General features: G+C 45.0%; 2 protein-coding genes across 2 annotated transcripts in view; one reads left to right on the top strand and one right to left on the bottom strand.

Moving 5' to 3' along the window:
• The window catches only part of ZFP90 (ZFP90 zinc finger protein), a 98,258-nt gene that overhangs the window by 8,111 nt on the left and 64,050 nt on the right, over positions 1-26,097 (top strand). The window lies entirely within an intron of this gene.
• LOC123930500 (myelin-associated neurite-outgrowth inhibitor-like) overlaps positions 1-26,097 on the bottom strand; it is a 75,600-nt gene that overhangs the window by 8,573 nt on the left and 40,930 nt on the right. The window contains exon 3 of the mRNA XM_045986729.1: positions 17,853-17,862. Coding sequence (XP_045842685.1) covers positions 17,853-17,862 — 10 coding nt within the window. The remainder of the gene's footprint in view (positions 1-17,852; positions 17,863-26,097) is intronic.

Here is a 26,097-nt window from a genome sequence, read left to right as displayed (position 1 = left end):
GTGGGCTGGCTCCTGGCTCAACAGTTAAAGGCTGACCCTGACCTTAAGGCAGTTGTTATGGGGATGGAAGCTGCCAGAGGGCCTGCCTGCTGGACACACACACAAATAGATGGACTTCTTGCTCTCTCCTCTCCTTGGACAGTTACCAACAGCCAGGGCCAAGAGGTGGGGCTAGGCTGTAGAGCAGGTCTCTTGGGATGGTGCAGCTGCCCTTGGGGTATCCTTATTGGGGTGGGAGAAAAAACCTGTCTGGATATGCTCCCCACCCCTGGAATCACAAGAGGGATTTGAGTGGGTTGGTATTCCATCCCGTGCTACCTTTCGGCTGCCCTTCATCCCACTGAGTATAGCTTGGCTTTCCAACCCAACCCAGCTGTGCCCCCAGAGTCCTGCCCTGCACACTGCCATCTGAGTTTATCAGTCCTGGTGTCCCAGAGTGGGGCTGAGGCTGGCACTGCTGCTGTGGTCAGTAACAGACCCTTGGGGCTTTGTGACCTTGAGATTAGGCTCCCTGGGGACTTTCTGTCTGGAGTTCCAGATGACCCCCAAATCAACCCTGTTGGGTGCATGCATGGGGAGTGGTGCTCCTACCTTAGGGCATTCCCAGATCCGAGTGTACAGTGAGTAATGGTGCTGGCCTGATCTCTGCCTTTGCTCAGTACTCTGATGCACCTCCAGGGAGGATTAAGATCATGATGTGTTAAAATCAGTCAGGGGTCGTGTATTGGGCCTGAGCTATGGTCATATCCGAAATGTGGTAGCATTGAACACTGTTCAGAGGAATCTCCATAGGGAGCTGTGGCTTCTGTCCCTGCTATAGCTACTGATTTTGTGATGTTAAAATCACACGTAGCAATTTTAATCCTCTTACCAAATATGACCATGTATATTGTTTTGATAATCAAAACAAAATAAAATCCACTATAATACAGAATAGAGTATAAATTCTTTTTTTTCAAGATTTTGTTTGTTTATTTGACAGAGAGAGATGCAGCAAGAGAGGGAACACAAGCAGGGGGAGTGGGAGAGGGAGAAGCAGGCTTCCTGAGAAGCTGAGCACAGAGCCTGATGTGGGACTCAATCCCAGGACCCTGGGATCATGACCTGAGCCCAAGGCAGATGCTTAGTGGCTGAGCCACCCAGGTGCCCCTAGGATATAAGTTCTTAAACTTATCATCTGATCTAGATAGGCTTTCAGTCCTTGGGTTACTCTGTGTCAGGTAGTACCCAGGCACTTTCCATGCTTTCTCTTACCAATCTTCACCACAATCCCATGAGCTGGGTACCATTTTAATTCTATTTTACAAACAAGAAAACTAAGACCCGTAGTTATAGGACTAGCCCAAGGTCGCACAGCCAGGAAGTGGGAGAGCTCGGCTGGCCATCTACTGCCAGAACCTGAGAACTGCCCTTCCCTCAGTTGATTCCACTGTGGAACATCTCTGGCTATTGAAATGTTTTCCCTCAGATGGAGCTAAAAAACTGCTTCTCCCTAAGCTAGTACCATTTCTGTTTCTGCTTATGCCAGTAGCCCACCATGGCAGCCCCTGGTCTTCCAATCTTTTAGCTCATATCTCTACTCTAGTCATTCCTGAGGGCACTTCAGCTTCTTCTTCAGAGAACATCTGAACCATTTTGTATCAGCTAACTCCTTAAGACAGTCACTGTAGGAAGGTTATGGCTGGGAAGCTTTCCAATTTTCTGGTTACTTTGACTCCAAAGATACTGGCATGCAGTCTTTCCCACTCCTGGCAAGGTTGTGGCAAGGAATAATGAACCTAGCCACAAGCCTTAGAAAGGACTTGGTAGAAAGTTCTTCTCTAAGAAAAATGGCAGGAAAACCATTAAAACAGTAGAAACTATCAATACTGTGCCAAGGATTATATTGCTGCACGGGAGTCTTCTGCCCCCCTGACTGGAAGGCAGGTTTCACAAGGGTGGGAGTTTTTGCTAGTTTTGTTTCCTGTCGTATCCCCAGAGCCTAGAACTGTGCCTGGAGCATAGCAAATATTCAAATATTTGTTAAATGAATTACTAGTACAGTTCTACCTCTGGTGTCACTTCCTCAAGTTACTAAGTTGTTTTGGAGAATAATGTGCTCTCCTAAGCCCATGGCTTTGAATTTCTTTTTCTATTACATCACCAGCAAATTTTCTAGTGGTGTTGTGATTTTGATTCATAAGAAGATAACCTTAGCCATATGTAAAGTACATTGGAAAAATAATCCTGCTTCAAAAACAATTTCGTTTGTTCTTGTAAACCTAGGCATAAACTGGAAACTGGTTCAGCTTGGTAAAGGGCAATATGCCGGAGCTATTGGATTTCTAGTCTCCTGTCTTTTGGAAAAACATCCAATGGCTTTCTGTCTTGAATGCTGAGCTTGAATTCAGAATGTGAAATCATTAGATCATTAGGAAAGGGCTAAACGAGAGGGTTGTCAGTCCTTATATTTTTCCTCATTGTTTACCTATAGATAATACATGCTCATTGTTAAAAATAAAACATGGGTAAGCAAAATGATGAATGTAGAAAGCACTTATAGTTCTATTACTCAGAGGTGATCACCATTACCGTTTCTCTGTTTATATCAAATACTGAAATTAGTTAACATGGTTATTGGTTCAGGGAAGGAGCTACATTTTTCTGTCTAGGAGATCTGGTTCCTAGCCCTGGTTAACCTGTGCTAAGAGCAGCAACAGATGTGAGACCAGCAAGACAGAGTTAACAAATGGAGGGGGTCACCCCCAATTCACATCCTACAATCTGACCTTAGAATGTGACCCGAGAAGTAGCAGAAGGCTAGAGTAGGAGGGAGTAAGGAAAACATCTTTGACCCAGCTGTACATCCCAGATGTGACAAATTTCACAAAATTTTCCTAGAAACAGGAGTGTCTTTTCCTGAGAATTGAAGATAATTTTGCGAGAGTCAGCCTTGGGATGACTTGAAAGTGAGAAACACAGACTGTGGAAGCAAGGCTCTGGGGACAGTGAGGGTGGTGAGCATGAGGACTCCCTGTGTAATTGTCTGGTTTGTCTTCTGGACCAGTTTTCTTCTACACTGATTTCCTAGGAAGGGGCCATGTCCCTTCTGGGTTATGACTCACAGCAGGGAAAGGTAGAGCTGTGTGTGCATCAGACCTGAGGTCATGTCCTTGGGCATCTTAGCATCTTCGAGCTGCCCTTGGGATCCCCGGGAGGTCTGGGACATAGGTCTAATGACTTAGGTTTTTCTTTAAAATTTTTATATAGATTTTGCATTATCTTCCATAATATTTGTCTCAGTATTAAAATAATATTTTAAAAGTCTTTAAATGAAGTTGATGTTCCAGGGTGTTAGGGATACAGACACTTTGTGTAAATGTTGGTTGAATGAATGACTGTTGTTCACCTGATATCCAGAATGCTCTTGCTCAGGTCATGGCAAGTCTGAAAAGGCAAGATGGGACTACTAGGCTGAGAGATAAAGAAATTAATACTCTACTGGGCACCACCTATCTGCCAGGTAAGATACCAAGTGTTTTACCTATATAGTCTCAGTTTAATCCTCATGACCTTACAAGAATCCCTATATTATAGGCAAGTAATTGGAGAATCAGAGGAATTAGATAACTTTCACAAGGCCTGGAATGGGGCAGAACCAAGATGAACATCTTGAAGTATCTGGGCTTCTGCTCTCTCCATAAACCATGCAACCCCCTGAGCCAGTTTACTCATCAATCTCTTAGAGATTTTGTGGGGAATGTGGCCCACTGCTCTGTCCTGGGGACATGGAAGAAACTCCCCATGTTCTGTCTTCCTGTACTGAAGGCTGAAAGAGCAGGGGTCACAGGACTTGACTGTGGGCAGAAGGCGGCAGCACCTCTGGGAGTCTGGAGCACATCTCCTCATTCCTGAGCGGGCCCTGTGGGGGGATACTGCGATGCTCCATGAGGAGAAGGGCTCGGTTGCTCTGTTATTTCAGGATAATAACCATTCAGGGTGGTGGTTGGCATTTTTAGCTCATTTAATCTTTTGAACTTTGTTCCTACTTTGTTATGGCTCAGGTTCAAGTTTCCCTGTCTCCACTCAGCCATGAGTTGAGTGTCCCTGTTTGAGGGACCTACCATGGCTTTGTGGAACTCTCCAAAAGCACAAATTACAAGGTTCCAGATTATTCACAGATGTCCAGGGGTGGTTGTTAACATGATTATTCAGTGAGGGCATTGTGGTCCCTGAAGCAGATGTGGCCATTTCACCTTCCAGGGAGAGCCCATAGTGTCTTTCTTCTCCTTAGGTTAAGCTCATGGCAAATTCTACTCTTTCTCCCAAAACTCCTTCCCTAAGGCACAGGGCCAGGCAGGTATGTGTCAGGTGGTTAGGGCACTTGAGCCCTGAGAGCTGGATTCCTTAAGACAATTATAGGTAGTTGAAAGAAAGTATATATAGTGTGAACCCACTGTATACGGATTAGAGAAGGAGCTGGAAGACAAGCTCTTGCATATTAACTAGCCTCAGGGTCTCCTTTTAACTATCTGTAGTTTTAAATTTTCCTGGCATGAATGCACATTGTTTTTTTTCTTTTTTTGAAGATTTTATTTATTTAGGGGTGTCTGAGTGACTCAGTGGGTTAAAGCCTCTGCCTTCAGCTAAGGTCATGATCTCAGGGTCCTGGGATCGAGCCCCGCCTCAGGCTCTCTGCTTGGCGGGGAGCCTGCTTCTCTCTCTGCTTGCCTCTCTCCATATACCATGTGATCTCTGTCTGTCAAATAAATAAATAAATCTTAAAAAAAAAAAGATTTTATTTATTTATTTGACAGAGAGAAAGCACAAGTAGGCAGAGGGAGAGAGAGAGAGAGAAAGAAGCAGGCTCCCTGCTGAACAGAGAGCCTGATGTGGGGCTTGATCCCAGGACCCTGAGACCATGACCTGAGCCAAATCCTGAAACAAATCCTATTGTTGGATATTTAAGTAATTCTGACTTTTTATTAGTATAAACAGTGCAGAGCAGGAATAACTAGCTGAAAATGAGTTCAGATTTATAAAGCACAAAAAATAGACCCTATCTCTAAATTCTGAAAAATGGATAAAATTGCTTAAAGGTGTTTGAGGGCGATAAAACTGCTGCTGTGTTCAGCAGCATGACTTCTTTTCAAAAAGCAATGACTATACCTAATAGTATCCATCCCACTTATGCAATAACAGTTTATCAAGTTGACCAAGTTACTGCATTTTAGAAACTTGTAAACTTATCTTTCTAAGCACCTTCGACACCAGTCACCTGCACAGGGGTGGGAAGTAAAGATAAGAATCTCATCCCAACCTCTGATTTTCTGGGGTGGTTGTAAGGCCAAAAGATGTGGGCTGGCAAGGTCATGTGCCCGTAGAAGCATTTGACTCCGGTCACTGGCAAAGAAGCAAGGTGAGGTGTGGGTTGCTACTTCAATGTTGAAAACATCAACTCCAGTCGTTTGAGTGGCTTTTCTATTTACTATCTTTTAAGTTATAACAGACTATTTCCTCTTATATAAAAGAAAACTGAAGGGCTGCCTGGCTGGCTCAGTCCGTAAAGCATGCAACTCTTGATCTTGGGGATGTGAGTTCAAGCCCCACATTGGGTATAGAGACTACTTAAGAATAAGATCTTTAAAAAAAAAAAAAAAGAATAAAAGCCTTAAAAAAAAAAAAACCTGGAAAAATCTCTTTTGTCTGCCAACCCCAGCTGTTCCCAGAGCTGCTGTCATCTGCCTAGCATTCTCCGTGTCCTTGAGCCCCATATTCAACTGTACCCTCTCTGCCTACCCCAGCCTGGAATAATCCCGTCTCCCATTTTGTCTGCAGGACTTCAGAGCTGTTAAGCTCTACTGGAACAAAAGAAAATTAGCACCACCAAGAGATGTGGTTTCCAACTCAGCTAGCTCTTTGCCACTCCTTTTATTCACACCTGGCCAGACACTAATCCTGTTCCCCATGGTGGCTGTTTCCTGCTCGTCCAGCTCTCCTCAGGTTGTCCACCCCACTACCGTCTTTATCACCGATGGCCTTAGCTTCTACTGCTCCAGGACAGTGTAGACTATCAGGTTCTCAGTTCCACTCTTCCTTGGTTCTAAAAGGATCCACACAGCATTTCCAAGGCAATCCTCCCAGGCGCCCCCCTCCCACCCTCTCTTGCCTCTTCCAGGATCCAGTACAATAAATTACCCTCTTTCTCTGATTCTCTAATCCTTGCTTGCTCTGTGTCTTCTTCCGCTCCTTCACCCTGCAAGCAGAATTCTCTCCCATTCTAGACACGGGCCCTTACCTTCGCTTTCTCTTCCCTAGCAGTTTCCACCTCGCCCTTCATAAACAAATTTCTTGAAGGTAGCCCACATTTTGTGCCTCCATTTCCTTAGCTACTTTCATTCCCACCAAGTCGGTTCTATGCCCATAATTTTACCAAAATTGTCCTTACTAAGGTCACTAGCAGCTTCTTAATTGTTGAATTATTAAATGATATCTTTTCACTAGAACTGACCTACCTCTGTGATATGTGATCAATTTCTATAACTCCCCCTTAAAGCTCTTGTTTCTTTGGCATTTCTTGCCCCTGATGCTTTCTGCCTGCTCCCTCTGACCTCTCTTCATCTAACCAATCCTCTAACACTGGTGTTCCCTGAAATTCTGTCCTTGACCCAGCTTCTCAGCCTTTCTTTCGGCTTCCTCCCATGAGCTTTTTAGTGACAACAGATTTGGGCTGTGGCCAGTAGCTGCCCAGCAGAGTTCTGTAGAGCTGGAAACCATCAGGCCTCTTTGATCTCTAACACAGCACAAAGCCTTGACACCAAGGAGTAAATTTCTAATAATGGAAATTCTCCGTTGGACCCTTGGTGGACTGGATGAGGTAGGTCTTAGAGGTTAACTGATATTCAACCATGGGAGGCCATCTGCTTCCCTGTTCTGGGATTTAGCCACCATGGGGGACATAGAGCTGACACACATGAAGGCTTCAGGCCCACAGCGCTGCTTCATGTTATAGTCCAGAGGTTTCCATGTTGATACATGTAGCTCTAATTCATTTGTCTTCATTGCTCCATAGTATTCCACCATGTGGATATACAACCATATCTATTCTCCTGATTAACATTAAGCTTATTCCTAGTTTTTTTCTTCATATTTCCCACAGTGCTTTGTAGCACTCTCATACTGGTCCCTGTGCATGTGTAGAGAATTTCTCTAAAGAGTGTGTGTGTCTTGGACTTTACTAGTGGATGCGAAGCTGCTTCCCAAAGGTTTTACCAATGTGCACTCCCACTGGCTTGTGTAATAGTTCCCAACATTTTAAACCAAAGGTAAAGATGAAAGCCCCGCCTGCCCCAATCTAGCCATTCATTTTTTTTTTTTCTTCCAGGCAGCTACTTGCTGCTGAAACACCCCACATGGCTGTGCAGATGCTGTACCTTACCCCAGTATGTGCTTTCCAGCCTTGCCTCGGCCCTTGGTACTGTTTGGCAGTCTTCTTGCTTAAGCCCTGCTGGGAGAAGTCCCCATGCTCTACACTGAAGCTATTTCCACCTTTTCCAGAATTGGAACTTTTTCCTATAAGTGCTGGTTGCCAGAGCTAGTTATATAATTTGTGGGAAGTGGGGCCCCTTGTTCAAAAAGCAGGAAAAAGCTTTTTTTTTCTTCAGCAGTTTCTCTCTCTTGCCCTGTAGTTGTATTGTTGTTGTTTTTTTTAAAGATTTTATTTATTTATTTGACAGAGAGAGATCACAAGTAGATAGAGAGGCAGGCAGAGAGAGGGAGAGAGGAGGAAGCAAGTTCCCTGCTGAGCAGAGAGCCCGATGCGGAACTCGATCCCAGGACCCTGAGATCATGACCTGAACCGAAGGCAGCGGCTTAACCCACTGAGCCACCCAGGCGCCCTGTAGTTGTGTTTTTAATCCGTTTTTTAGTGTTGTATGTCCTCAGGCACAAGGGTTGCTCACAGTTCCTTGTTGCAGACCTTCACAGTGCCTGGGGCCCTGTGGTGCAGTCGCCACATGCATCCAACCATGAGCCTCTGTTCCAGGACTGGTAAGGCCACTGCATAAGGGTGGTGGGCAGATAGCAGAGAACCTGCCCCAGGGAATTGAGGTACCCAGCCTTTGGTGCATGCTCTGTAGTCCCATCAGACTTCATTTACAAAACATCAACACAAAGATAAAATTATTCAGGACTTTGAGGTGGCCAGATAGAGCATTAAGTCCTGAGTTCAGGGCCCAGTACAACTGCGCTGCATTAAATCCTGAGTTCAGGGCCCAGTACAACTGGGCTGGTTGCTTGTCCATGGAGCCAGCCCCACAGGCCACACCCCTCCCTCCAGGTGCCAAGATCCCCTTGCCTGTCGTATTCTGGATTGGCTGGAGAGAACCCACTGTGAGTGTGTTGAGTTTTTTTTTTTTTTTTAAAGATTTTATTTATTTATTTGACAGAGAGAGAGAGATCACAAGCAGGCAGAGAGAGAGGAGGAAGCAGGCTCCCCGCTGAGCGGAGAGCCCGATGCGGGGCTCTATCCCAGAACCCTGAGATCATGACCCGAGCTGAAGGCAGAGGCTTCAACCCACTGAGCCACCCAGGCGCCCCGAGTGTGTTGAGTTTTACTGACACAGGTGTCATGTTTTTGCAAAGAGATCCCCAAATTATTAAGTTTGTGCCTGTTTGGAGCTTGCATTCTTTCTTTTGTCCCCAGTGGCTTCAGCCACATAACACAATTTTTCTCTTGGTTCTCTTTTTTTTTAATAATGTAAGAGTATTTTTGTTCACTATGGTTAAACCTTCAGGTACCAAAATAATATTTAAAACTATTCGATGGAAAAGGATGGAAACCCCCTCTAGAGACTAAGCCAGCTACAGCTCCATTTGGCTAATCCAGTGTGTGGCTGTTTGTTTAATCTTGTGAGGTGCAAAATCACCATGATAATCACCAGTGAAAGTAAGGCAATTTTGACTAACACAACTATACTCCAACCAAAACAAAACAAAACAAAACAAAAACCCCAAAAACAATAAGGTGTGATAAGAAATAGTGTAAAAGCTAGTTTTGAAATATTTCTGAACAAATTTGATTTTAAAATTATAAGACTATTTTCTCAACAAATATTGAGAATAGAAAATCTCATATTCTGTTCAGTATGAGTAGAAGGCATTCTCAAAGTGAACTAAAATTGGATTTGGGTCAGAATGGAAAATTTGAAGAGTTCTAGGATTTCCTGAGATTGCATAGCTAAACACTTTGTAGGAAAGATCCTGTGTGTGTGTGTGTGTGTGTGTGTGTGTGTGTGTGTGTGTGTGACTATTCTTGCTGTTTTAAAATATTGGCCCCCAAAAGAGGCATTTCTAAAAATAAATTTGGTGTCACTTTTGTTTCTTCTTTTTCTTCTTCTCCTTCCTCTCCCCCTCCTCTTCTCCCTCCCTCCTCCTCCTCTTCCTCTTCTTCCTCTTTTAAAAGATTTTATTTATTTATTTGAGAGTGAGAGAGAGAGTGTGGGCATGCAACATGTGAACAGGGGGAGGGGAGTAGGAGAGGGAGAGAGAGTCTCAAGTAGCCTCTGTTGAGCACAGAGCAGCCCAGTGCAGGTCTTGATTTCAAGACCCTGAGATCACGATCTGAGCCAAAATCAAGAGTCTGACATTTAACTGACTGAACCACACAGAAGCCCCTGTTCTTCTTTTTTAAAAGTTATTTGGGGTAACATAGTTTTTTGTTGTTCTTATCCACTGAAATTTTCTAAAATACTGGGATCTGTACATCTGCTAGTAAAGTTTGCTAAAAAAAAAAAAAAAAATGTAAAGGAAGCAACAGGAACACCCACATTTTTGTTTATTCATAATGTAGCTACACATTTTTGCAGTCACTGGTTAACTGATTCCCCCAGAGCCTGGAGGGCAGATTCTGAATTTGTCTTATGATAAAGAGCAACAGAGCAGCTTGCTTGCCCTCCCTGAGGGAAGGTGGTGGTGTGGTTACAAGGAAAGCAACTTACATTTCTGGGGTGTTTGTTATGTGACACTTGTTTGACACATATCCTTATTTAATCCTCAAAATGGAGCCACTTGCATGTGGGGAAACTGAGGCACAGAGTAGTGCAGTCACTTGGCCAAGGCCACAGAGTGGAGAAGCTGTCCAGCTCCAACTCCTCTCTCCCTCTCCAGAACAGCAGGGAGTCTGGTGGTGCTGAGCCCTGTGGTCTGGGAGAAGAAACTGAGGGTTCTCTGAGGGCACACATGCCTCTGGTCTGGTTCTCCTTTCTCTGTTTTCCTCTCAGCTAGCTGTCCTTGGTCACTCAGGGCCACATGGATAGAACTGGCTGCTTTCAGAGGAAGGCATCTGAGTACTCTGTGTTGGCTGAGTCTTCCACGAGCCACAGAGGTTTAGAGGAAGTTCATTTTCTCTGATGGGGGAAGATGAATGGTCCGGAGCTCAGCCCATGCAGAAAGAGCAATGCTCTGTGGGCAGGTCTCCCCCGGCTAGCCTGACACAGGGCAGAAGGGTTTTACAGATCCAGAACTGAGGCCAGGAGAGCAGTAGTCTGCCTCGGATCCTGCAGCAGACTGGCAGAAGCTGGCTCAGTGCCAGGCTGCTCACTGCCTTCGCCCTGGTTAGCGTGTGCCATGCAGCTGCAGATGGCCGGAGATGGCACCTGTGGGACTGGCGGGCGTTGGCACTGTGGCGCCATTCTCATTCATTAGGAGCCTTGGAGCCACATTCTTCTTGGGAGTTGATGACATGTTTCTGAAACCGAATTAACTCTTCAATGTTTGAGATCCTGGGTTCCAGAACTGATATATGTGTCTCCTGTCTTATCCCAACTCTGCTCCAGATTTGGATGATGAACAGATGGGAGCGGTTAAGCTGAAATTCCCCAGGGCAAGATTGGCTAACTGTACCTTTATTGGTCTGCAGAAAGTAGGAAAACCCTCTGAAGTGCTATACCCTTGGCGTGGCGTGCCCTGGGGAGAATTTAGCTCTGGCTGCAAGGTGAGCGAGCTAGCACTCTCTTCAAAGCACCCAGCAAGCTGCTTTACTCCAAGCGTGGAGCTGTCTTGGTCACTGCGGCTCTTCTTTCTGCTGGCCCGTCTCATCTATGTTTCTTGCTTTGCCTGACCCATCAGTATCTCTTGAGATGCCTTGGGACGAGAGCACAGTAAGCCCAGATGAGAAAGATGCCTAATTTTATAGTTGTCCACAGCTGAGTTCCCGGAAGTATCTCAGATTTCTGGCCTTAAGCTTCTCTTCGTGACTCTGGACACCTCTCAGATCACATCCTGGGGTCTCCAGGAGACTTCCCGGATTCACTTATGACTACCCCCTCAACCTTGTCTCTTGAATGTTGAGCTGGGCCTGCCTCCAGCTCATGCCTGGCCAGGTGTCCTTGGTCCCATCCCCATCCAGCTCCTGAGTGACCCTAACTTCTTACCCAAAATCCCTGTACTTTGCTCTCTTCCCTAGAGCCACACCCTCCTTGATCTCTCTGGACCAGCCTCCATCAGTTGGGTCAGAGAAAGTCCTGTGGGGTACAACCAGCTAATCTGATCATTTGGCAGGTGGGTGTGGGATGGGGATCAGAGTAGCATTAGATAGGAACCATGGGAGCTGGAGGATGAGGAGGGCATCTGAATATGGGGCTACCCAGGAGTCAGGGAAGTCCAAGTCAGATGCAGAGTTCACAAGGCAAGCTCGAAATGGACACAGGCGACACAGCCAAGAAGGCCAAAGCCTAGGGAAGGTGGCTAGGGGATAAGTGGTGAGTGAGAAGCAGAGCCTGGAGGCCAACTGCAAGAACTAAGGGTTTCAGGCTTACATGCATCTCAGGTGAAAATGTGTGGGAGCTGCAGCCACGGTCTACATTCCTGGTGAGAGTGTGCTGCCGGCATTGTTGATGCAGTGTGGCCCAGTCCTTCACTGCCACCCTGCTTTTTTTTTTTTTTTAAGATTTTATTAATTTATTTGAGAGAGAGATCATGAGCAGTGGGGAGAGACAGAGGGAGAGGGAAAGGGAGAAGCAGACTCCTTGCTGAGCAGGGAGCCTGATGCGGGCTCAATCCCAGGATCTGGAGATCATGACCTGAGGCGAAGGCCAACCTTTAAGGGACTGAGCCATGGAGGTGTCCCTACTGTCATGCAGCTAACTTGAACTGCTCTTCTCCTTCCACCTCTTAGGTTCACCACCTTCTTCTTCTTCTTCTTCTTCTTCTTCTTCTTCTTCTTCTTCTTCTTCTTCTTCTCCTTCTCCTTCTCCTTCTCCTTCTCCTCCTTCTTCTTCTCCTTCTTTTTAATTTTGTTACATAAATTAACCCATTTATTATAGGCTAGCAATGTTTCAGATGGTGGAGCTTCTCCTGGTCTTTCAAGTCTTTCAGTTTCTGATGGCGGACTTTACTGTGATGGCAGAAGTGGTGTTGTAGGTCCAGGCCCCACCAGCAGTGGTTTCCGTGCAGGAGCCACAGTGCCAGATCCCTAGAGCTCATCTTTTCATCTTAGTTTTGCCACAGAAGGAGCAAGTGTACTTGGCATGCTGGCTTATTTCAATCTTCTTCACCATTTTCCTGAGGGAGGCACCATAATGAGCCCCATATTTACCCATGTTTCCAACCTTCTTGGTGCATTTAGCCATGTCACTGCAAACTAGGTCTGAGCCCAGAGAGGTTACCTTCTTCTTTCCTTTTTTTTTTTTTTTAAAGATTTTATTTATTTATTTGACAGAGAGAGAGACAGGGAAAGAGAGAACACAAGCAGCGGGAGAGGGAGAGGGAGAAACAGGCTTCCCACAGAGCAGGGAGCCTGATGCAGGGCTTGATTCCAGGACCCTGGGATCTTGACCCAAGCTGAAGGCAGATGCTCAATGACTGAGCCACCCAGGCACTCCTTAGGCTCACCTTCTGAAGGTCTCTGCTTGCTCATGTACTCCTCACTATTTCCCTAAAAGCCTAGCCTTTGCTTCCAGCCATGCTGCTGGACCTCAGGCCCAAGACTGGTGCAGGACCCGTCTTGCTAAGACCAGGAGCAGTGCATGAAGCCTTCAGGAGAGGCCCTGGTGGGGCCCATGACTTTCTTTAGACCTTCTTCGCACTCAGCCAGCCTTGGCCACTCACCGAACCTGGCCAGGATTCACACACACACACACACACACACACACTCACACACAAACACGTATACCTCCCCTACACATATCTGTTTGCTTTGGGCTGAGGTGTTGGCTTCTTCTTCCCGTATCTGGCCCTACCCTATCCTGTCCTGAGTTCTTTCTCCCTTCACTCAGGGGTGGAGTTCTGGAGTTCTACCTGAGTTGCTTCTGGCATCCCACCTGGTCAGCTCTGCTCTTGCTTCATGGCATCTCAGGGCTAATGCCACCCAGCTGACGCTGTGAGAACCTTCAGGGCAGGGGCCTCATCCATCTGAATGAGGCTGAAATCACAGGGCCAACATATAGTAAGTGCCCAGTAAATATTTAAACAGGGAACTGAGTTCCTAATAGGAAAGTAGGTGGCCCTAGGGTTGAGACCTGGATGCCCCCTCCACTCTGTGCTACATAGGCATAATCTGTGTGTGCTACACGTTAACACCAGGTATTAGGGCACTCAGTAGCAAAACCCCATGTCCTTCTCCAAAGGACTCTGCAGTTGACTTTAATGCCTTCTCATTCACACCCTTATTTTCCTATATGCCAGCAGGGACAAAAGCTCTCCCAGGGAGACCATATTCTAACTCAAGTGGGAAACGTGCTGTGCCAGTGTGAGCCCTGTGCAAGTGCTTGGTAAGGGAAGGTGTCTTCCAGGGGTGGCCTTGCCTTGCCTACTGGAATGGCCATTCTGGGCCCTTGATTTCCACTTAAATTCATCAGGAAAATTTGCTTGGTTACCTGGCCCAGTGGCGAGTTGTTATCTGGTGAGAGATCTAGAAAGCAAGCTTTTCCTAACATTTGGGCAGCTGAGTCAGTCAGGAATGTCTGGGAGGATGAGGAGTCCTCCCCAGTTCTGAGCCTGTAGAGATGCTGGGCTGAGGTGAGATATGGATTTGGGCCAGAGCTGGAGAACAGAGCAAGGCCTGTGGCATCCACAAAGGTCAGTGGGGCATTCATAGTGACCAAGAAAGAAAGCTCAGACTGTCTGCCACGCACAGTCCCTTGGCCCTGCAGCCTGGCCCTTCTCAGAATTAAGGTAAACTTCTTGAGGAAATGGAGTCCCAGAAGAACCCAGAGGAGAGGATAACTCTCAGTAGAAGAGTCGCCCTGCTTCTCAGGCATGCCTGAAAATCCATCTGCAGACATTTTTTGCAAACCATATAATTTTTTGGATGCCTGTGAGAGACTATGTGACTTAGAGGAACACCCAGAACACCTGTCCATCAGGTATCTAATTCCTTTCTCATTGTAATGCTGTGGTTTAATAAATACAAAAAAAAAAAAAAAAAGGGAATGAAAGAAAAAAAGTACATATTTGGTTTTTGTCACTGGTTTCTGGCACAGAGCTGCTGAAATTCTTGTAGTTTCCTGAGTGATAGAACTGAGAGGGGTATTTTTTGTTATTCATTTAAGCCCCTTGCAACCAAAATTGAATTTATGTTAATGAGGTGGCTTGGGGTAGGGTAATGGAGGTTGGTTTCCAGAGGAACTGGCATGTGATTAGAGCCTTGGAACTTTCAGTCACCCCCAATCTCTGGGGAGGGGAAAGACGTTGGGGATTGACTTAAACACCAATGACCAATGATTTAATCAATTGTGCCTGTGTAAAGGAGCCCCCATAAAATCTGTAAATGGAAGGGTTCAGAGAGCTACTGGGTTGGTGAGCACACTGAGGTGCTAGGAGAGTGGCGCACCCACAGAGGGCACCGGAGCTCCGCACCCCTTCCCCATGTCTTGCTCTGTGTATCTCTTCCATTTTGTTATTCCCAAACTGTAACCTTTGTAATATACTAGAAACAGTATAAAGTGTTTCCGTGAGTCCTGAGAGCCATATAGCCAATTACTGAGCCTGAAAGGGGCTCATGGGAACCCTTGATTTGGAGCCAAGTTGGACAGAAGTGTGGGTTATCTGGGCACCCACTACTTTCAGTTGGTGTCTGAAGTGGGGACACTGTCATGGGCCTGAGCCCTTAACCTCTGGCATCTTCACTAACTCTGGGTAGTTAGTGTCGGAATTGCCTAATGTGAAGGGAGAGCCCACGCTTTGGTGTCAGAAGTGTTGTGAGTACAGGAAAGTTTTTCCTTTAGTCGTATGAATAGTAACCCCAATACATATGTCCATTTTATGGCTGGATTTTTTTGAACCCAGCTTTCCTTTAGTGAGGCTAATGCTATCAAGGAAAACCCACAGAGGGTGAGGGCAGATCACACAGGTCTGAGAGCAGGGTGGAGGGTTGCATTAGCCTAGCCGAATGCCACAGAACTTAACTCCTTGAGTCAGGACCTCAAGAGACTTCCATCAGGCCAGTGTGGTAAAGATTGGAATCTGGGGTTAGCCAATCGCTGGAGGAGCACCTTGCACATAGTGTTGGCTTCCTGGCTCCAGAATTTCACGAGTCACTGTAGGTTATGTAATGACCATCTTGTCTGACAGCCCTGACCTGAACGGTGAGCCCTAAGAGTTCACTTCCTTCAAGAGCCACGCAGGGCTCAGCATCTCACCTCTGCCTTATTCAGTTCTGCAGCAATGTGGGGAGTATTCCTGGAGTGAGTTGTGGCACCTTCCACAAATGGGGCAGGAATGACAGCAGCCCACATGCTCCATGGTTGGGTGGATTCCTCCAGGAGCCCGGTGTGATCGCCACTGGTCATCTGCTGCTGCCTAAGGAGGCTGCTCCGTCATGGTCGTCCTCTTCCTCAGTAGGAGACTTGACACAGAAGATGCAGCTCTGTCTCCTGAGAAACCTAGAACAAGTGAGGGACCTGGATGGTGAAGGAGACACAGATTTCATAGACAAACTCCACACCCATACCCCACCAGGTGAGCAGAGGAGTGACTGGTCTCCACCAAGGGACCAAAGGCTGACACCTTCTCCCATATAACTGACGTAAACTGTATATGTTGAAAACATACAATTTGATGAGTTTGACATATGAGAAACCATCACCGCAGCCAAGACGAGGAATGTATTCATCACTCATTTCCCTGTGCCTCTTTGGAATCCTTCCTCCCCACCCTTCCTGCCCCACTTAGCCAACCACTGATGTGCCATCAGCTGCTGTAGATCAGTTAACCTCTTCTAGAATTGTATATATGTGGAATTATACCATATGTGCACTTTGTCTGCCCTCTTTCATAACCTCATCATTTTAGGGTTCATCCATGTCATTGCATGTATAAATAGTTTGTTCCTATTTGTTGCTGAGTAGTATTCTGTTGTATGGATATACCACAGTTTGTTTATCCATATCCATTCATCTGTTGATGGACAATTGAGCTGTTTCTAGCTTGGGGCTACTATACATACAGCTTCTATGAATGTTCATGTACAAGTATTTGAATGAATATATGTTTTTTATTTCTCTTGGGTAATTACCTAGGAGTGGAATTGCTGGCTCATATGGTAGATGTAGGTTTTAACTTTAAAGAACTGCTAAATTATTTTCCAAAGTGGTTGAATCATTTTACATTCCTATCAGAACTAAGAGTTAGTTGCTCCATATCCTTGACAACATTTGGTATGATCATTCTTTCTAATTTTAGCCATTCTAGTGTGTGTAGTAGTAGTATCTCATTATGGTATTAATTTACATATTCCTAATAACTAATGATGTTGAGTATCTTTCCATGTGTTTACTTGTCATTTATATATTTTCTTGGATGAAGTCTTTCTTTTTTTTTTTAAGATGTTATTTATTTATTTGTTAGAGAGAGAGGTCACAAGTAGGCAGAGAAGTAGGCAGAGAGGGGGGGAAGCAGTCTCTCCACCAAGAAGAGAGCCCGATGTGGGGCTCGATCCCAGGACCCTGAGATCATGACCTGAGCTGAAGGCAGAGGCTTAACCCACTGAGCCACCCAGGCGCCCCGGGTAAAATGTTTCTTCAAATGTTTTGCCCATATCTAAAGTTGGGTTGTTCATACTAATATAATATATAAAAGAGTTGTAATTCATGTTATGACACATTAAAATAGTGTATGTTATATATTATAATACATTATATATCATATAAGAATTATATGTTTTATATAAATGTTTATAAACTATCCACCAATAGGCTTATATTTCAAATATATATTCAAATATGTTATAGTTCCCCTTGGAATTTATTGACAAGCTCTGTGATGAATTGGCAGAGGATAATAGCTATGCTGAAATGTCAAGAGAAGCTAAAGTTTATAAAGTTTGCTTATTGGCAAATATTTTCTCCTAGTCTGTGGCTTACTGTTTCATTTTTTTTTTTTTAAGATCTTGTTTATTTATTTGACAGAGAGAGACACAGCGAGAGAGAGAACACAAGCAGGGGGAGTGGAAGAAGGAGAAGCAGGCTTCCCGCTGAGCAGGGAGCCTGATGCGGGGCTCGATCCCAGGACTCTGGCATCATGACTTGAGCTGAAGGCAGACACTTAATGGCTGAGCCACCCAGGCACCCCCTGTTTCATTTTTGTAGCAATGTATTTTGAAGTACAAAAGTTTAAAATCTTGATGAAGATTTTTAGATCAGTATATTGATTTTTATCCTTTGGAGCCTATGCTTTTGTATACTAATGTAGGAAGTCTTTGCTGAATCTGAGGCCACAAAGGATTTCTCCTATATTTTCTTCTAGTCGTTTTTTTTTAAAGGATTTTATTTATTTATTTGACAGAGAGATAGGGAGAGAGCACAAGTAGGCAGACAGAGGGAGAGGAAGAAGCAGGCTCTCCACTGAGCAGGGAGCCCGATTTGGGGTTCAGTCCCAGGACTCCGGGATCATGACCTGAGCTGAAGGCAGACGCTTAACCAACTGAGCCACCCAGGTGCCCCTCTTCTACTCATTTTGTAGTTTTAGTTCTTACCTCTAAGTCATGTTCTGACTTGTAAGTCAGTGTTCCATTTTAATTTTTGTATCTGATGTGAGGTAATAGTCAAGGTTCATTTTCTTTCAAGATTCCTGGTACTCTGGGCCAGTATTCTGTCTTCTCCCCAGCACATGTCCATCTCCATGTCTTCATGAAGTCACCATCCTATTCTGGTCTCTGATGTCTCTTAAGCTAATCAGCCTCTGACTTCCTGCTGTACGCACAAGCATTTGGTGCGGACAGTGCTCTGGATGCCCTGCAGTTTCCATCTGGCATTGATCATGGAGGCAAAGACCAGACAGCATCCTTTTGAGGCCATTCCACTCTTGATGGTTGTTTAATTCTGGTGACAGTTTGCCTTCCTTGACATCGTTCTCCTGCAATGACAGCCCAAGGGTCTGGAACTCTCCAGTGGGAGAGACAACCACTCTTAGGAATCTAAAAACCAAGTGGAATCTCAACTAGCCTGATGTCCTTGTTGGCACTTGCAGCAGCCTTTGTGTGTGGAAGGGAGGCCACCTTCCTGAGTGGAGTCAGCTGTGGCTGTTAGCTTCGTACCATGAGTGAGCAAAGGGAGGTCTCCTAAGATTCAGTGACCTGGCCAAGGTCACCCAACTGGCTTACCACAGAGTGCCTTAACTCCTGGGTCCAGAAAGGACCCAAACTCTCAGGCCAGCAGTTTCCACTCTGTAAAATGCTGCAAGTTGCATGTGGAATTTTCCTGCCAGGAAGACAGACTGCAGCCCCGTGTTCTTTTATGGTTTCAAAGAAAAGCAACTTCAATGAATGAAAGGTTTCAAAGGGCATATTTAAGGTCTTGGGTACAAGTCAAAGAACTAGGTGTGGGAGAAGCTGATTTCCCCTTTGTCAGACGGATCTGGGCTTTATTTTTTTCTGCCTTTTGTTGGGTCCAGAAAGGAAGTGCTCCTTTGGGGTTCAGGGCTCAGTTCACAGCACTGAGACTGTGGAGGAAAGAAGGGAGGGGCTGCCTGATGTACATTCCCTTCAGTCCTGCACGCGGCAGGCCCTCCACAGAGCAGCCTCATCAAGCCTCAAGTTTCTCAGCCTGGTGTCTATCCTCAGCCTGGCCCACTTCCAACCTCAGCTTCTTTTACCTGCTCCTTTCATCTGGCCTCTGTCCACTCAGCCAAGCTGGTGGCCTCAGGGACATCCACACCCTTTACCTGGTGTACACTCTTCTCCTCGTCCCTCAGTTTTGTGTACACAAATACCCCCGCACTTGTTCCTCCAAGAACCAGCTTGCATTTCAGTTGCTGTCAGCTGGATGGGCCTGCTCTTGCCCTGACACCATGCACTAAGCCCGTCTCCGGCGCTCAGTCTTGCAGAACCTCTTCCCCTATGGCCTGAAACTGGTGATTAGTCCTCATCCCACTTCCCTCCGCATAGCTTTCCTATGTGATTTATCTCTCTGCTTAGATTGTAAGCTCCTTCTGAACATGGACAGGCAGCTCTGAACCTTCCTCATTCCATTGTATCTCCTCTGCACTGGCATCATCCACCAGCACCAAATCTATACGCATTGCTTTAATTTGATTTTCCTGGGTCTGAGTCTTGGCAGGAAGGTGGGAGGTGTGTCAGCTGCAGTTTATAGTTTTCTTGTGAATTCTGAAAAGGAATGGTGGCGCAGAGATGCAGATCACTGTCAAGGCCGGAGGCGTGGGCTTAATAGAAGCTGGTACTCACCTCCAAAGGTGAGAGCAATGAGAGGGTCCACAGAAGGGCAGTCCTAAACTCAGAACCAGCCCTTACACCACCCAGCAGTACCCCTGCCCACAGAAACTTCTGTGTGCTTCCCACACAGAGAGGGCACGTGGCTGGGATAATTACATAGCACAGGTATGAATGCTCTAAATGACAAGCTCCAGAAGAATGTGCCCTGTCCTCCAAGCGCTGCTGCTTGGGAAAGGATCTGCTTGTGTGCAACTTCTACCTGTCCGCTTGAGCTGAATTTATTTATTTTTTTTTTAAGATTTTATTTATTTATTTAAAAAGAAAGAGAGAGCACAAGCAGGCAGAGTGGCAGGCAAAGGGAGAGGGAGAAACAGGCTCTCCAGTGAGCAGGGGGCCTGATGCGGGGCTTGATTCCAGGACCCTGGGATCATGATCTGAGCCAAAGGCAGCGGTTCAAGTGACTGAGCCACCCAGGTGCCCCATGCTTGAGCTGAGTTTTAAAAATTCAGAAAACAGGCACACTATGCGCCGTACTTCTGGGGATGGATAGGCACGGTCCTGGCTCCCAGTAAACTCACTGCCTAGCAGGCAGGCGGAACACGAACACACTGAGCATGATGCAAGTCCCTGTCAGTCTCTAAAGTTCTTTCCTGAGAAGGAGACATTTAGGATGAAATTTCCAAAAGGCTAGGGTTGGAGCAGGAAATTTCAGGTGGAGGGATTGGTGTGAGCAAAAGCTGAGCTAGGATCAGGCAGAGCATGGTCAGAGGCCAGAGTAGTGAGCACTGCCCAAGTAGAGCTTGAGATGGGAGCTTGGAACCAGACTATAAATCCTTGAAAACCAAGAAACAGAAAGTAAAATGGTGGTTGCAGGGGACTTGGGAGAGGGGCAGTTGCTATTTAATGAGTACAGATTTTCAGCTTTGTAAGATGAAAAGGATTTTGGAGATGAATGGTGGTGATAGTTACACAACATTGTGAATGTACTTTAATGCCATGTAAGTGGACACTTAAAAATGGCTAAGACAGGGCTGCTTGCGTGGCTCGGTCAGTTAAGCGTCAGCCTTCAGCTCAGGTCATGATCTAAGCATTCTGGGATTGAGGCTGCATTGGGCTCCCTGCTCTGCCAGGAGACTGCTTCTCCCTCTCCCCCTGCGTGCTTCTCCGCCTGCTTGTGGTTTCTGTCTTTCTCTGTCAAATTAAAAAAAAAAAAAGTCTTAGAAAAAATGGCCAAGATGGTAAATTTTATGTTATGTGTATTTTACCACAATTGAAACAAAATAAAACAAAACCTTGAAAGCCAGTTTAATGCTTAAGGGCATGGGACCTCTGAGTCAGACAAGCAAACCTAGGTTTGTTGCTTTATAGTTGAGCAATCTTAGGCAAGTTAGTTCATTTGTCAAAGCCTGTTTCCTCGCCAGTAAAACTAGGATGATGTTAAGACCAGCTTGTGGAGTAGCTGGAGGTATCACTCACTGTGCCCTGTAGTTGTTAATACAGTATCTGAGTCTCCTGCCTCAGGGAGCCCAGCACTGTGGGCTGTGGTTGCAGGGGAGGCCTCTGGAAGGGGCAGGCAGTGAGGCCTGCTAGTGTCCAGACATCTAAAGTGGACAAGTAGTATGGGGGCTGTGTTGGGAGGTAGTGCGGGTGCCCTGGGGATGGATGGTGACTTTCCATAGCCATGTGGAGCAAACAAGACCCAGCTCCATCACACACACACACACACACACACACACACAAACACACACAGGTGTGTGCCCAATATGACGCTGAATCCTATTTTGCGCTTTCTCTTCTCATCTTCTTCATGTTTCTCTTTTTGACTGATTTTTCTTTTTTTTTACTATTGTCTTTTTTCTCCTCCACTAATTAGAAGTTATATGCTGTGTTTCTTTTTCTTCTTCCTTTTAGTGGTTACCTAGAAATTACCATATGCATAGTTATCAAGGTCTAAAGTTAGCTGCTTTACTTTCCTCTTTGGTAGTGCAGAATCTTGAAACATCTTAACTGTTTCCCCTCCTCATTATTGTTTTGTACTTTAATTCTGTCTTGTTTTACTATAACCTCACAAGACCTTGTAATTACTATTATAGTTAAGCCAACATTTTTTTAGCTTTAGGCACTTATTTACCACTTTTTTTTTTTTTTTTTTGGTTCTTCATATGTTCTTATATCTCAGATTTTCCATCTTCCATCTGGGATCATTTTCATTTTGCCCAACATACATTCTTTACAATATCCTTTAATGAGAATTCCCTGGTTACACATTCTCTCAGTTTTTGTTTGTCTGAAAATGTGTTTGCTTTGTGCTCATTCATGGAAGATGTTTTCACTGGATGAAGAATTCTGAGTTGTCAGGTCCGTTTCACCCCCTGCTTCTACTGTTGCCATTAATAAATCAGCTGTTAGAGTAAGGTATATTACTTTTCTTTGCTTTTTCCTCTCTCTCTCTCCCTGTCTCTTCTTACATGCATTTTCTGTCATTTACTCTATGTGTTTAAATGTGTGTTTCTTTATTTTCTTCTTCCTTTTAAAAATCCTCCTTGGAATTCCTTGGTATTCTTAACATCTGTGAATGGCATCTCTTATCAGTTCTAGAAAATTCCCAGCCAGTATCTCTTCAAGAATTCCCTCTCTCCATTCTCTCTCTCTTTTCCTCCCAGAACTCCTTCTAATCATAAGTCACTCTTTTCCATGTCTCTGAACCCTTACTCCATATTTTCTATCTTTTTAAAAATACAAATGTTTATAGCAGCATCTTTCCTTTTTTTTAGATTTTATTTATGTATTTGAGAGAGAGAGAAACCACACATGCACGTGCACAAGTAGGGGGAGGGACAGAGGGAGAGACAGAAGCAGATTTGCTGCTCAGTGGGGAGCTGGACATGGAGCTTGATCCCAGGACCCTGAGCATGACCTGAGCCAAAGGCAGAAGCTTAACAGACTGAGCCACCCAGGTGCCCCTGCAGCATGTTACCTAATAGTCAGAAAAGTGGAAACAAGCCCGATGTCCATCAACAGGCAAATGGACAAGTAAAAGTAGCATATCTGCACAATGCACCGTTACTGAGCCATTGTGGGACTGAAGAACTGACACATGTTCCAACTTGGATCAACTCTGAAAACTTATGCCAAGTGAAAGAAACCAGACACAAAAGACCCCAGATTACACGGCTCCATTTATATGAAACATCCAGAATAGGCAAATCCACAGAGAAAGTAGATCAGTGGTTGCTGGGATCTGGGGGTAGGAGAGAATGGGGAGTGACTGCTAATAGATATGGAGTTTCTTTTTGAGGTAATGAGAATGTTCTAAAATTAGGTAGTGGTGATTGTTGCACAATTCTGTTAATACACTAAAAACACACTAAATTGTACACTGGAAAAGAATGAATTTTGCAGTATGTGGCTTCCATATTTTCCATCTTTTGATCTCTCTCTGCTTATTCCTTTTGCCTTTTTTTTTCCCTTTTGCTTTCTTTTAATCCATCTGCCAGTTCACAAATGGTCCCTTTAGCTAAGTTTAATCTTCCACTGTGTTTTAAAATTCCAGTCATGGTATTTTTCATTTTGGGGAGTTCTGTTTGCATATTTCTCAGATCTGTTGGGTCATTCTTTATAGTTTCCTAATTTTTGCAGGTATTTCCAAGCTTGTCTTCTATTTCATATTTAATATGTTTATATTAAGTATAGTTGTTTTATAATCTGTGCTTGGCAATCCCATTATCTGAAGGTATAGTTTTGTGCCTGCTGTTTGTTGTCTTTTCTGGTTCTTGTTCATTATTTCCTTGTGTGGTTGGTTATTTCTGGGTTGTGTACCACTCAGTATACTGGAGAATTTATTAGTGGGTATTCGTTGAGGCCTGGGATGAAGATGCCTTCCGCCAGAGAGGATTTATATACCCTCACAGTGGCAGCAGTGCTTCAGAGTGTTAGCAGTGCAGAAGTACTTTGAACTAAGTTCATGACTTAGTTGAACCACCCCAATGATGTGAATTTGGGCTGCTACTCTGTATGAAGGCCAGATTGTGGCCTGACTTCTTAGGGAGAGCCCCTCCTTCCCTTCTTTTGCATTCTCTGGGTATGAGACCTTTTAGGGTGCAAGCTTAATCTGGGAGGGTCTTCTGGTAGATTCCTGACTGGGAACAGGTCCTGAGATTTGACATTTGTCCACATTGCCCCTCAAGGCCATTAAAACTGAGATTCAGATGTCCCTGTATTAGCAAACACTTAGAGAACCAGAAGGACTTCAGCATTCTTTACTTCTCTAGGTTTTTGCCTCTCCTTCCCTTTTGACTTGATTCCTTTCTCCTTTGTCAGTTCTTCAATATTCTCAAGAAGGCATTTTTCTTGTCTTATACAACATTTTTTGTTGTTTTCAACAACTGTATTCCCTAAAACAGAAGTTGGCAGATCTTCTCATGCTATTTGACCTTGAATAGGTCATTTCCCTTCTCAGGAGAGGCGCCTGGCCAACAACCAGCTCCAGTGCTGGGGAACATGAAGGGCATTGTGGGGAGTCTGGACTATGTCTTCACTAATTTCTCTGAAGTGCCACCATCAGGCCATGAGAGTGTTAGACTACAGATTGTTTGGGGTGACTTGGCTTACAAGTTGAACCTCTGAGATAAACATTTCCCCTGGGTCTAGAAGGCCACTGGTGAGTGTCCATTCCCAGAGGAACTGGCTTCCTGGGACCAGGAGGCCAGGAGTATCCGTCTCTATCCTGGGAAACTGGAATAAAGGATTCTCCTGGGGGCTATGCAGGCTCTTCCTGAAGTCAATTCTGACCTTTCTTCCCTGATCCATTACAAGTCTCCCGACTTGGCCACCCCTGCCAGCCCAGACACCAGAGGGTTTGAATGTGTTTCCAAGGTCATAGATACTGTTTTCTGTGGATTACATTTTCTCCTTAATAAGAACTTCCAAAACTCAAATGATACTGCAGTATCCTGTCCCCTCAGCCCTTTTGGGGTTGGTTAGGGAGCCTCCTGTTCTTTCCTAAGCTTAATCTCAGTCATTCCTATCCTTATGGCCCTTATACCAATTCTCTGGGAGGTGAGGTCTGGCCCAGTACGCTGGACATGTCCAATCTGACAGTACGCATTACATGGTTCCTGTCCAGAGAGACCTTTCTACATTTCAGTCAGGTGGGGTGGGCAACAGTTTGGGAATCATTCACCGGCTCTGGAGCAGACCTGGTCTGGAAGAAAGAAGAGTTCTATGATCCTAAATCATTACAGACTACATTAAGATGCAGCCACTTTCTTATCAAAGGTAGCACTTTTTGCCATTTTGCCCACATACTTGTATGCAACAGACAGTTCTTTTAAATAAGCTCAAACAGCTGGGGAAAAAAGAAGGTGCATGCTTTTACAAAATGGAAAAGGAGATTCAAATGCAGATAACATGTATCAATTAAGGAGCCCTAGTCAGTCCCTGGGCTGCCACAGTTTATACCTTTAGAGAAAACAACCGTTCTCCAAAGGTTTGGTTACATCCTAATTATCCAGTGGGGGATTGGTGTGTCTTTGGAGGAAAACATTACTAAGGGCTTTTAGCATGAGCTATCTCCAAGAAATTCCCTGCAGAGGCAGAGGGAGGAGAATTAGGCCAGTGCCAAACTCAGGCACATATTCTTTTTTTTTTTAATTTTTTATTTATTTCTTATTTTTTTTTATAAACATATAATGTATTTTTATCCCCAGGGGTACAGGTCTGTGAATCGCTAGGTTTACACACTTAACAGCACTCTCCATAGCACATACCTACCCTCCCCAATGTCCATAACCCCCCTCCCCCTCTCCCAACTCTCCCTCCCCCCAGCAACCCTCAGTTTATTTTGTGAGATTAAGAGTCACTTTATGGTTTATCTCCCTCCCAATCCCATCTTGTTTCATTTATTCTTCTCCTATCCCCCTAACCCTCCATGTTGCATCTCCACGTCCTCATATCAGGGAGATCATATGATAGTTGTCTTTCTCCGATTGACTTATTTCACTAAGCATGATACCCTCTAGTTCCATCCACGTCGTCGCAAATGGCAAGATTTCATTTCTTTTGATGGCTGCATAGTATTCCATTGTGTATATATACCACATCTTCTTTATCCATTCATCTGTTGATGGACATCTAGGTTCTTTCCATAGTTTGACTATTGTAGACATTGCTGCTATAAACATTCAGGTGCACGTGCCCCTTCGGATCACTACGTTTGTATCTTTAGAGTGAATACCCAGTAGTCAGGCACACATTCTTGTATCAAGAGGCAAACACCACTGCATTGGTTTTGTTTTGTTGATCTGGGAATTTCTCTGGAATTCTTTGAATAGCAAAGTTTGTACTTCTTTTAGGGCACTTCTTAAATCATAAAGTATTTCTCTGAGATTTGCTCATGTTGTTTTCTTGGCCTGAACTGCCCTTTCTTCCTTTATCTGCCTGGCAAACCTCTT

This window comes from Meles meles, chromosome 19 (assembly GCF_922984935.1).
Source record: "Meles meles chromosome 19, mMelMel3.1 paternal haplotype, whole genome shotgun sequence".
Taxonomy (NCBI): domain Eukaryota; kingdom Metazoa; phylum Chordata; class Mammalia; order Carnivora; family Mustelidae; genus Meles; species Meles meles.
Note: the sequence above shows the minus strand (reverse complement) of the source record. Positions and strands in the feature narration are given on the sequence as shown.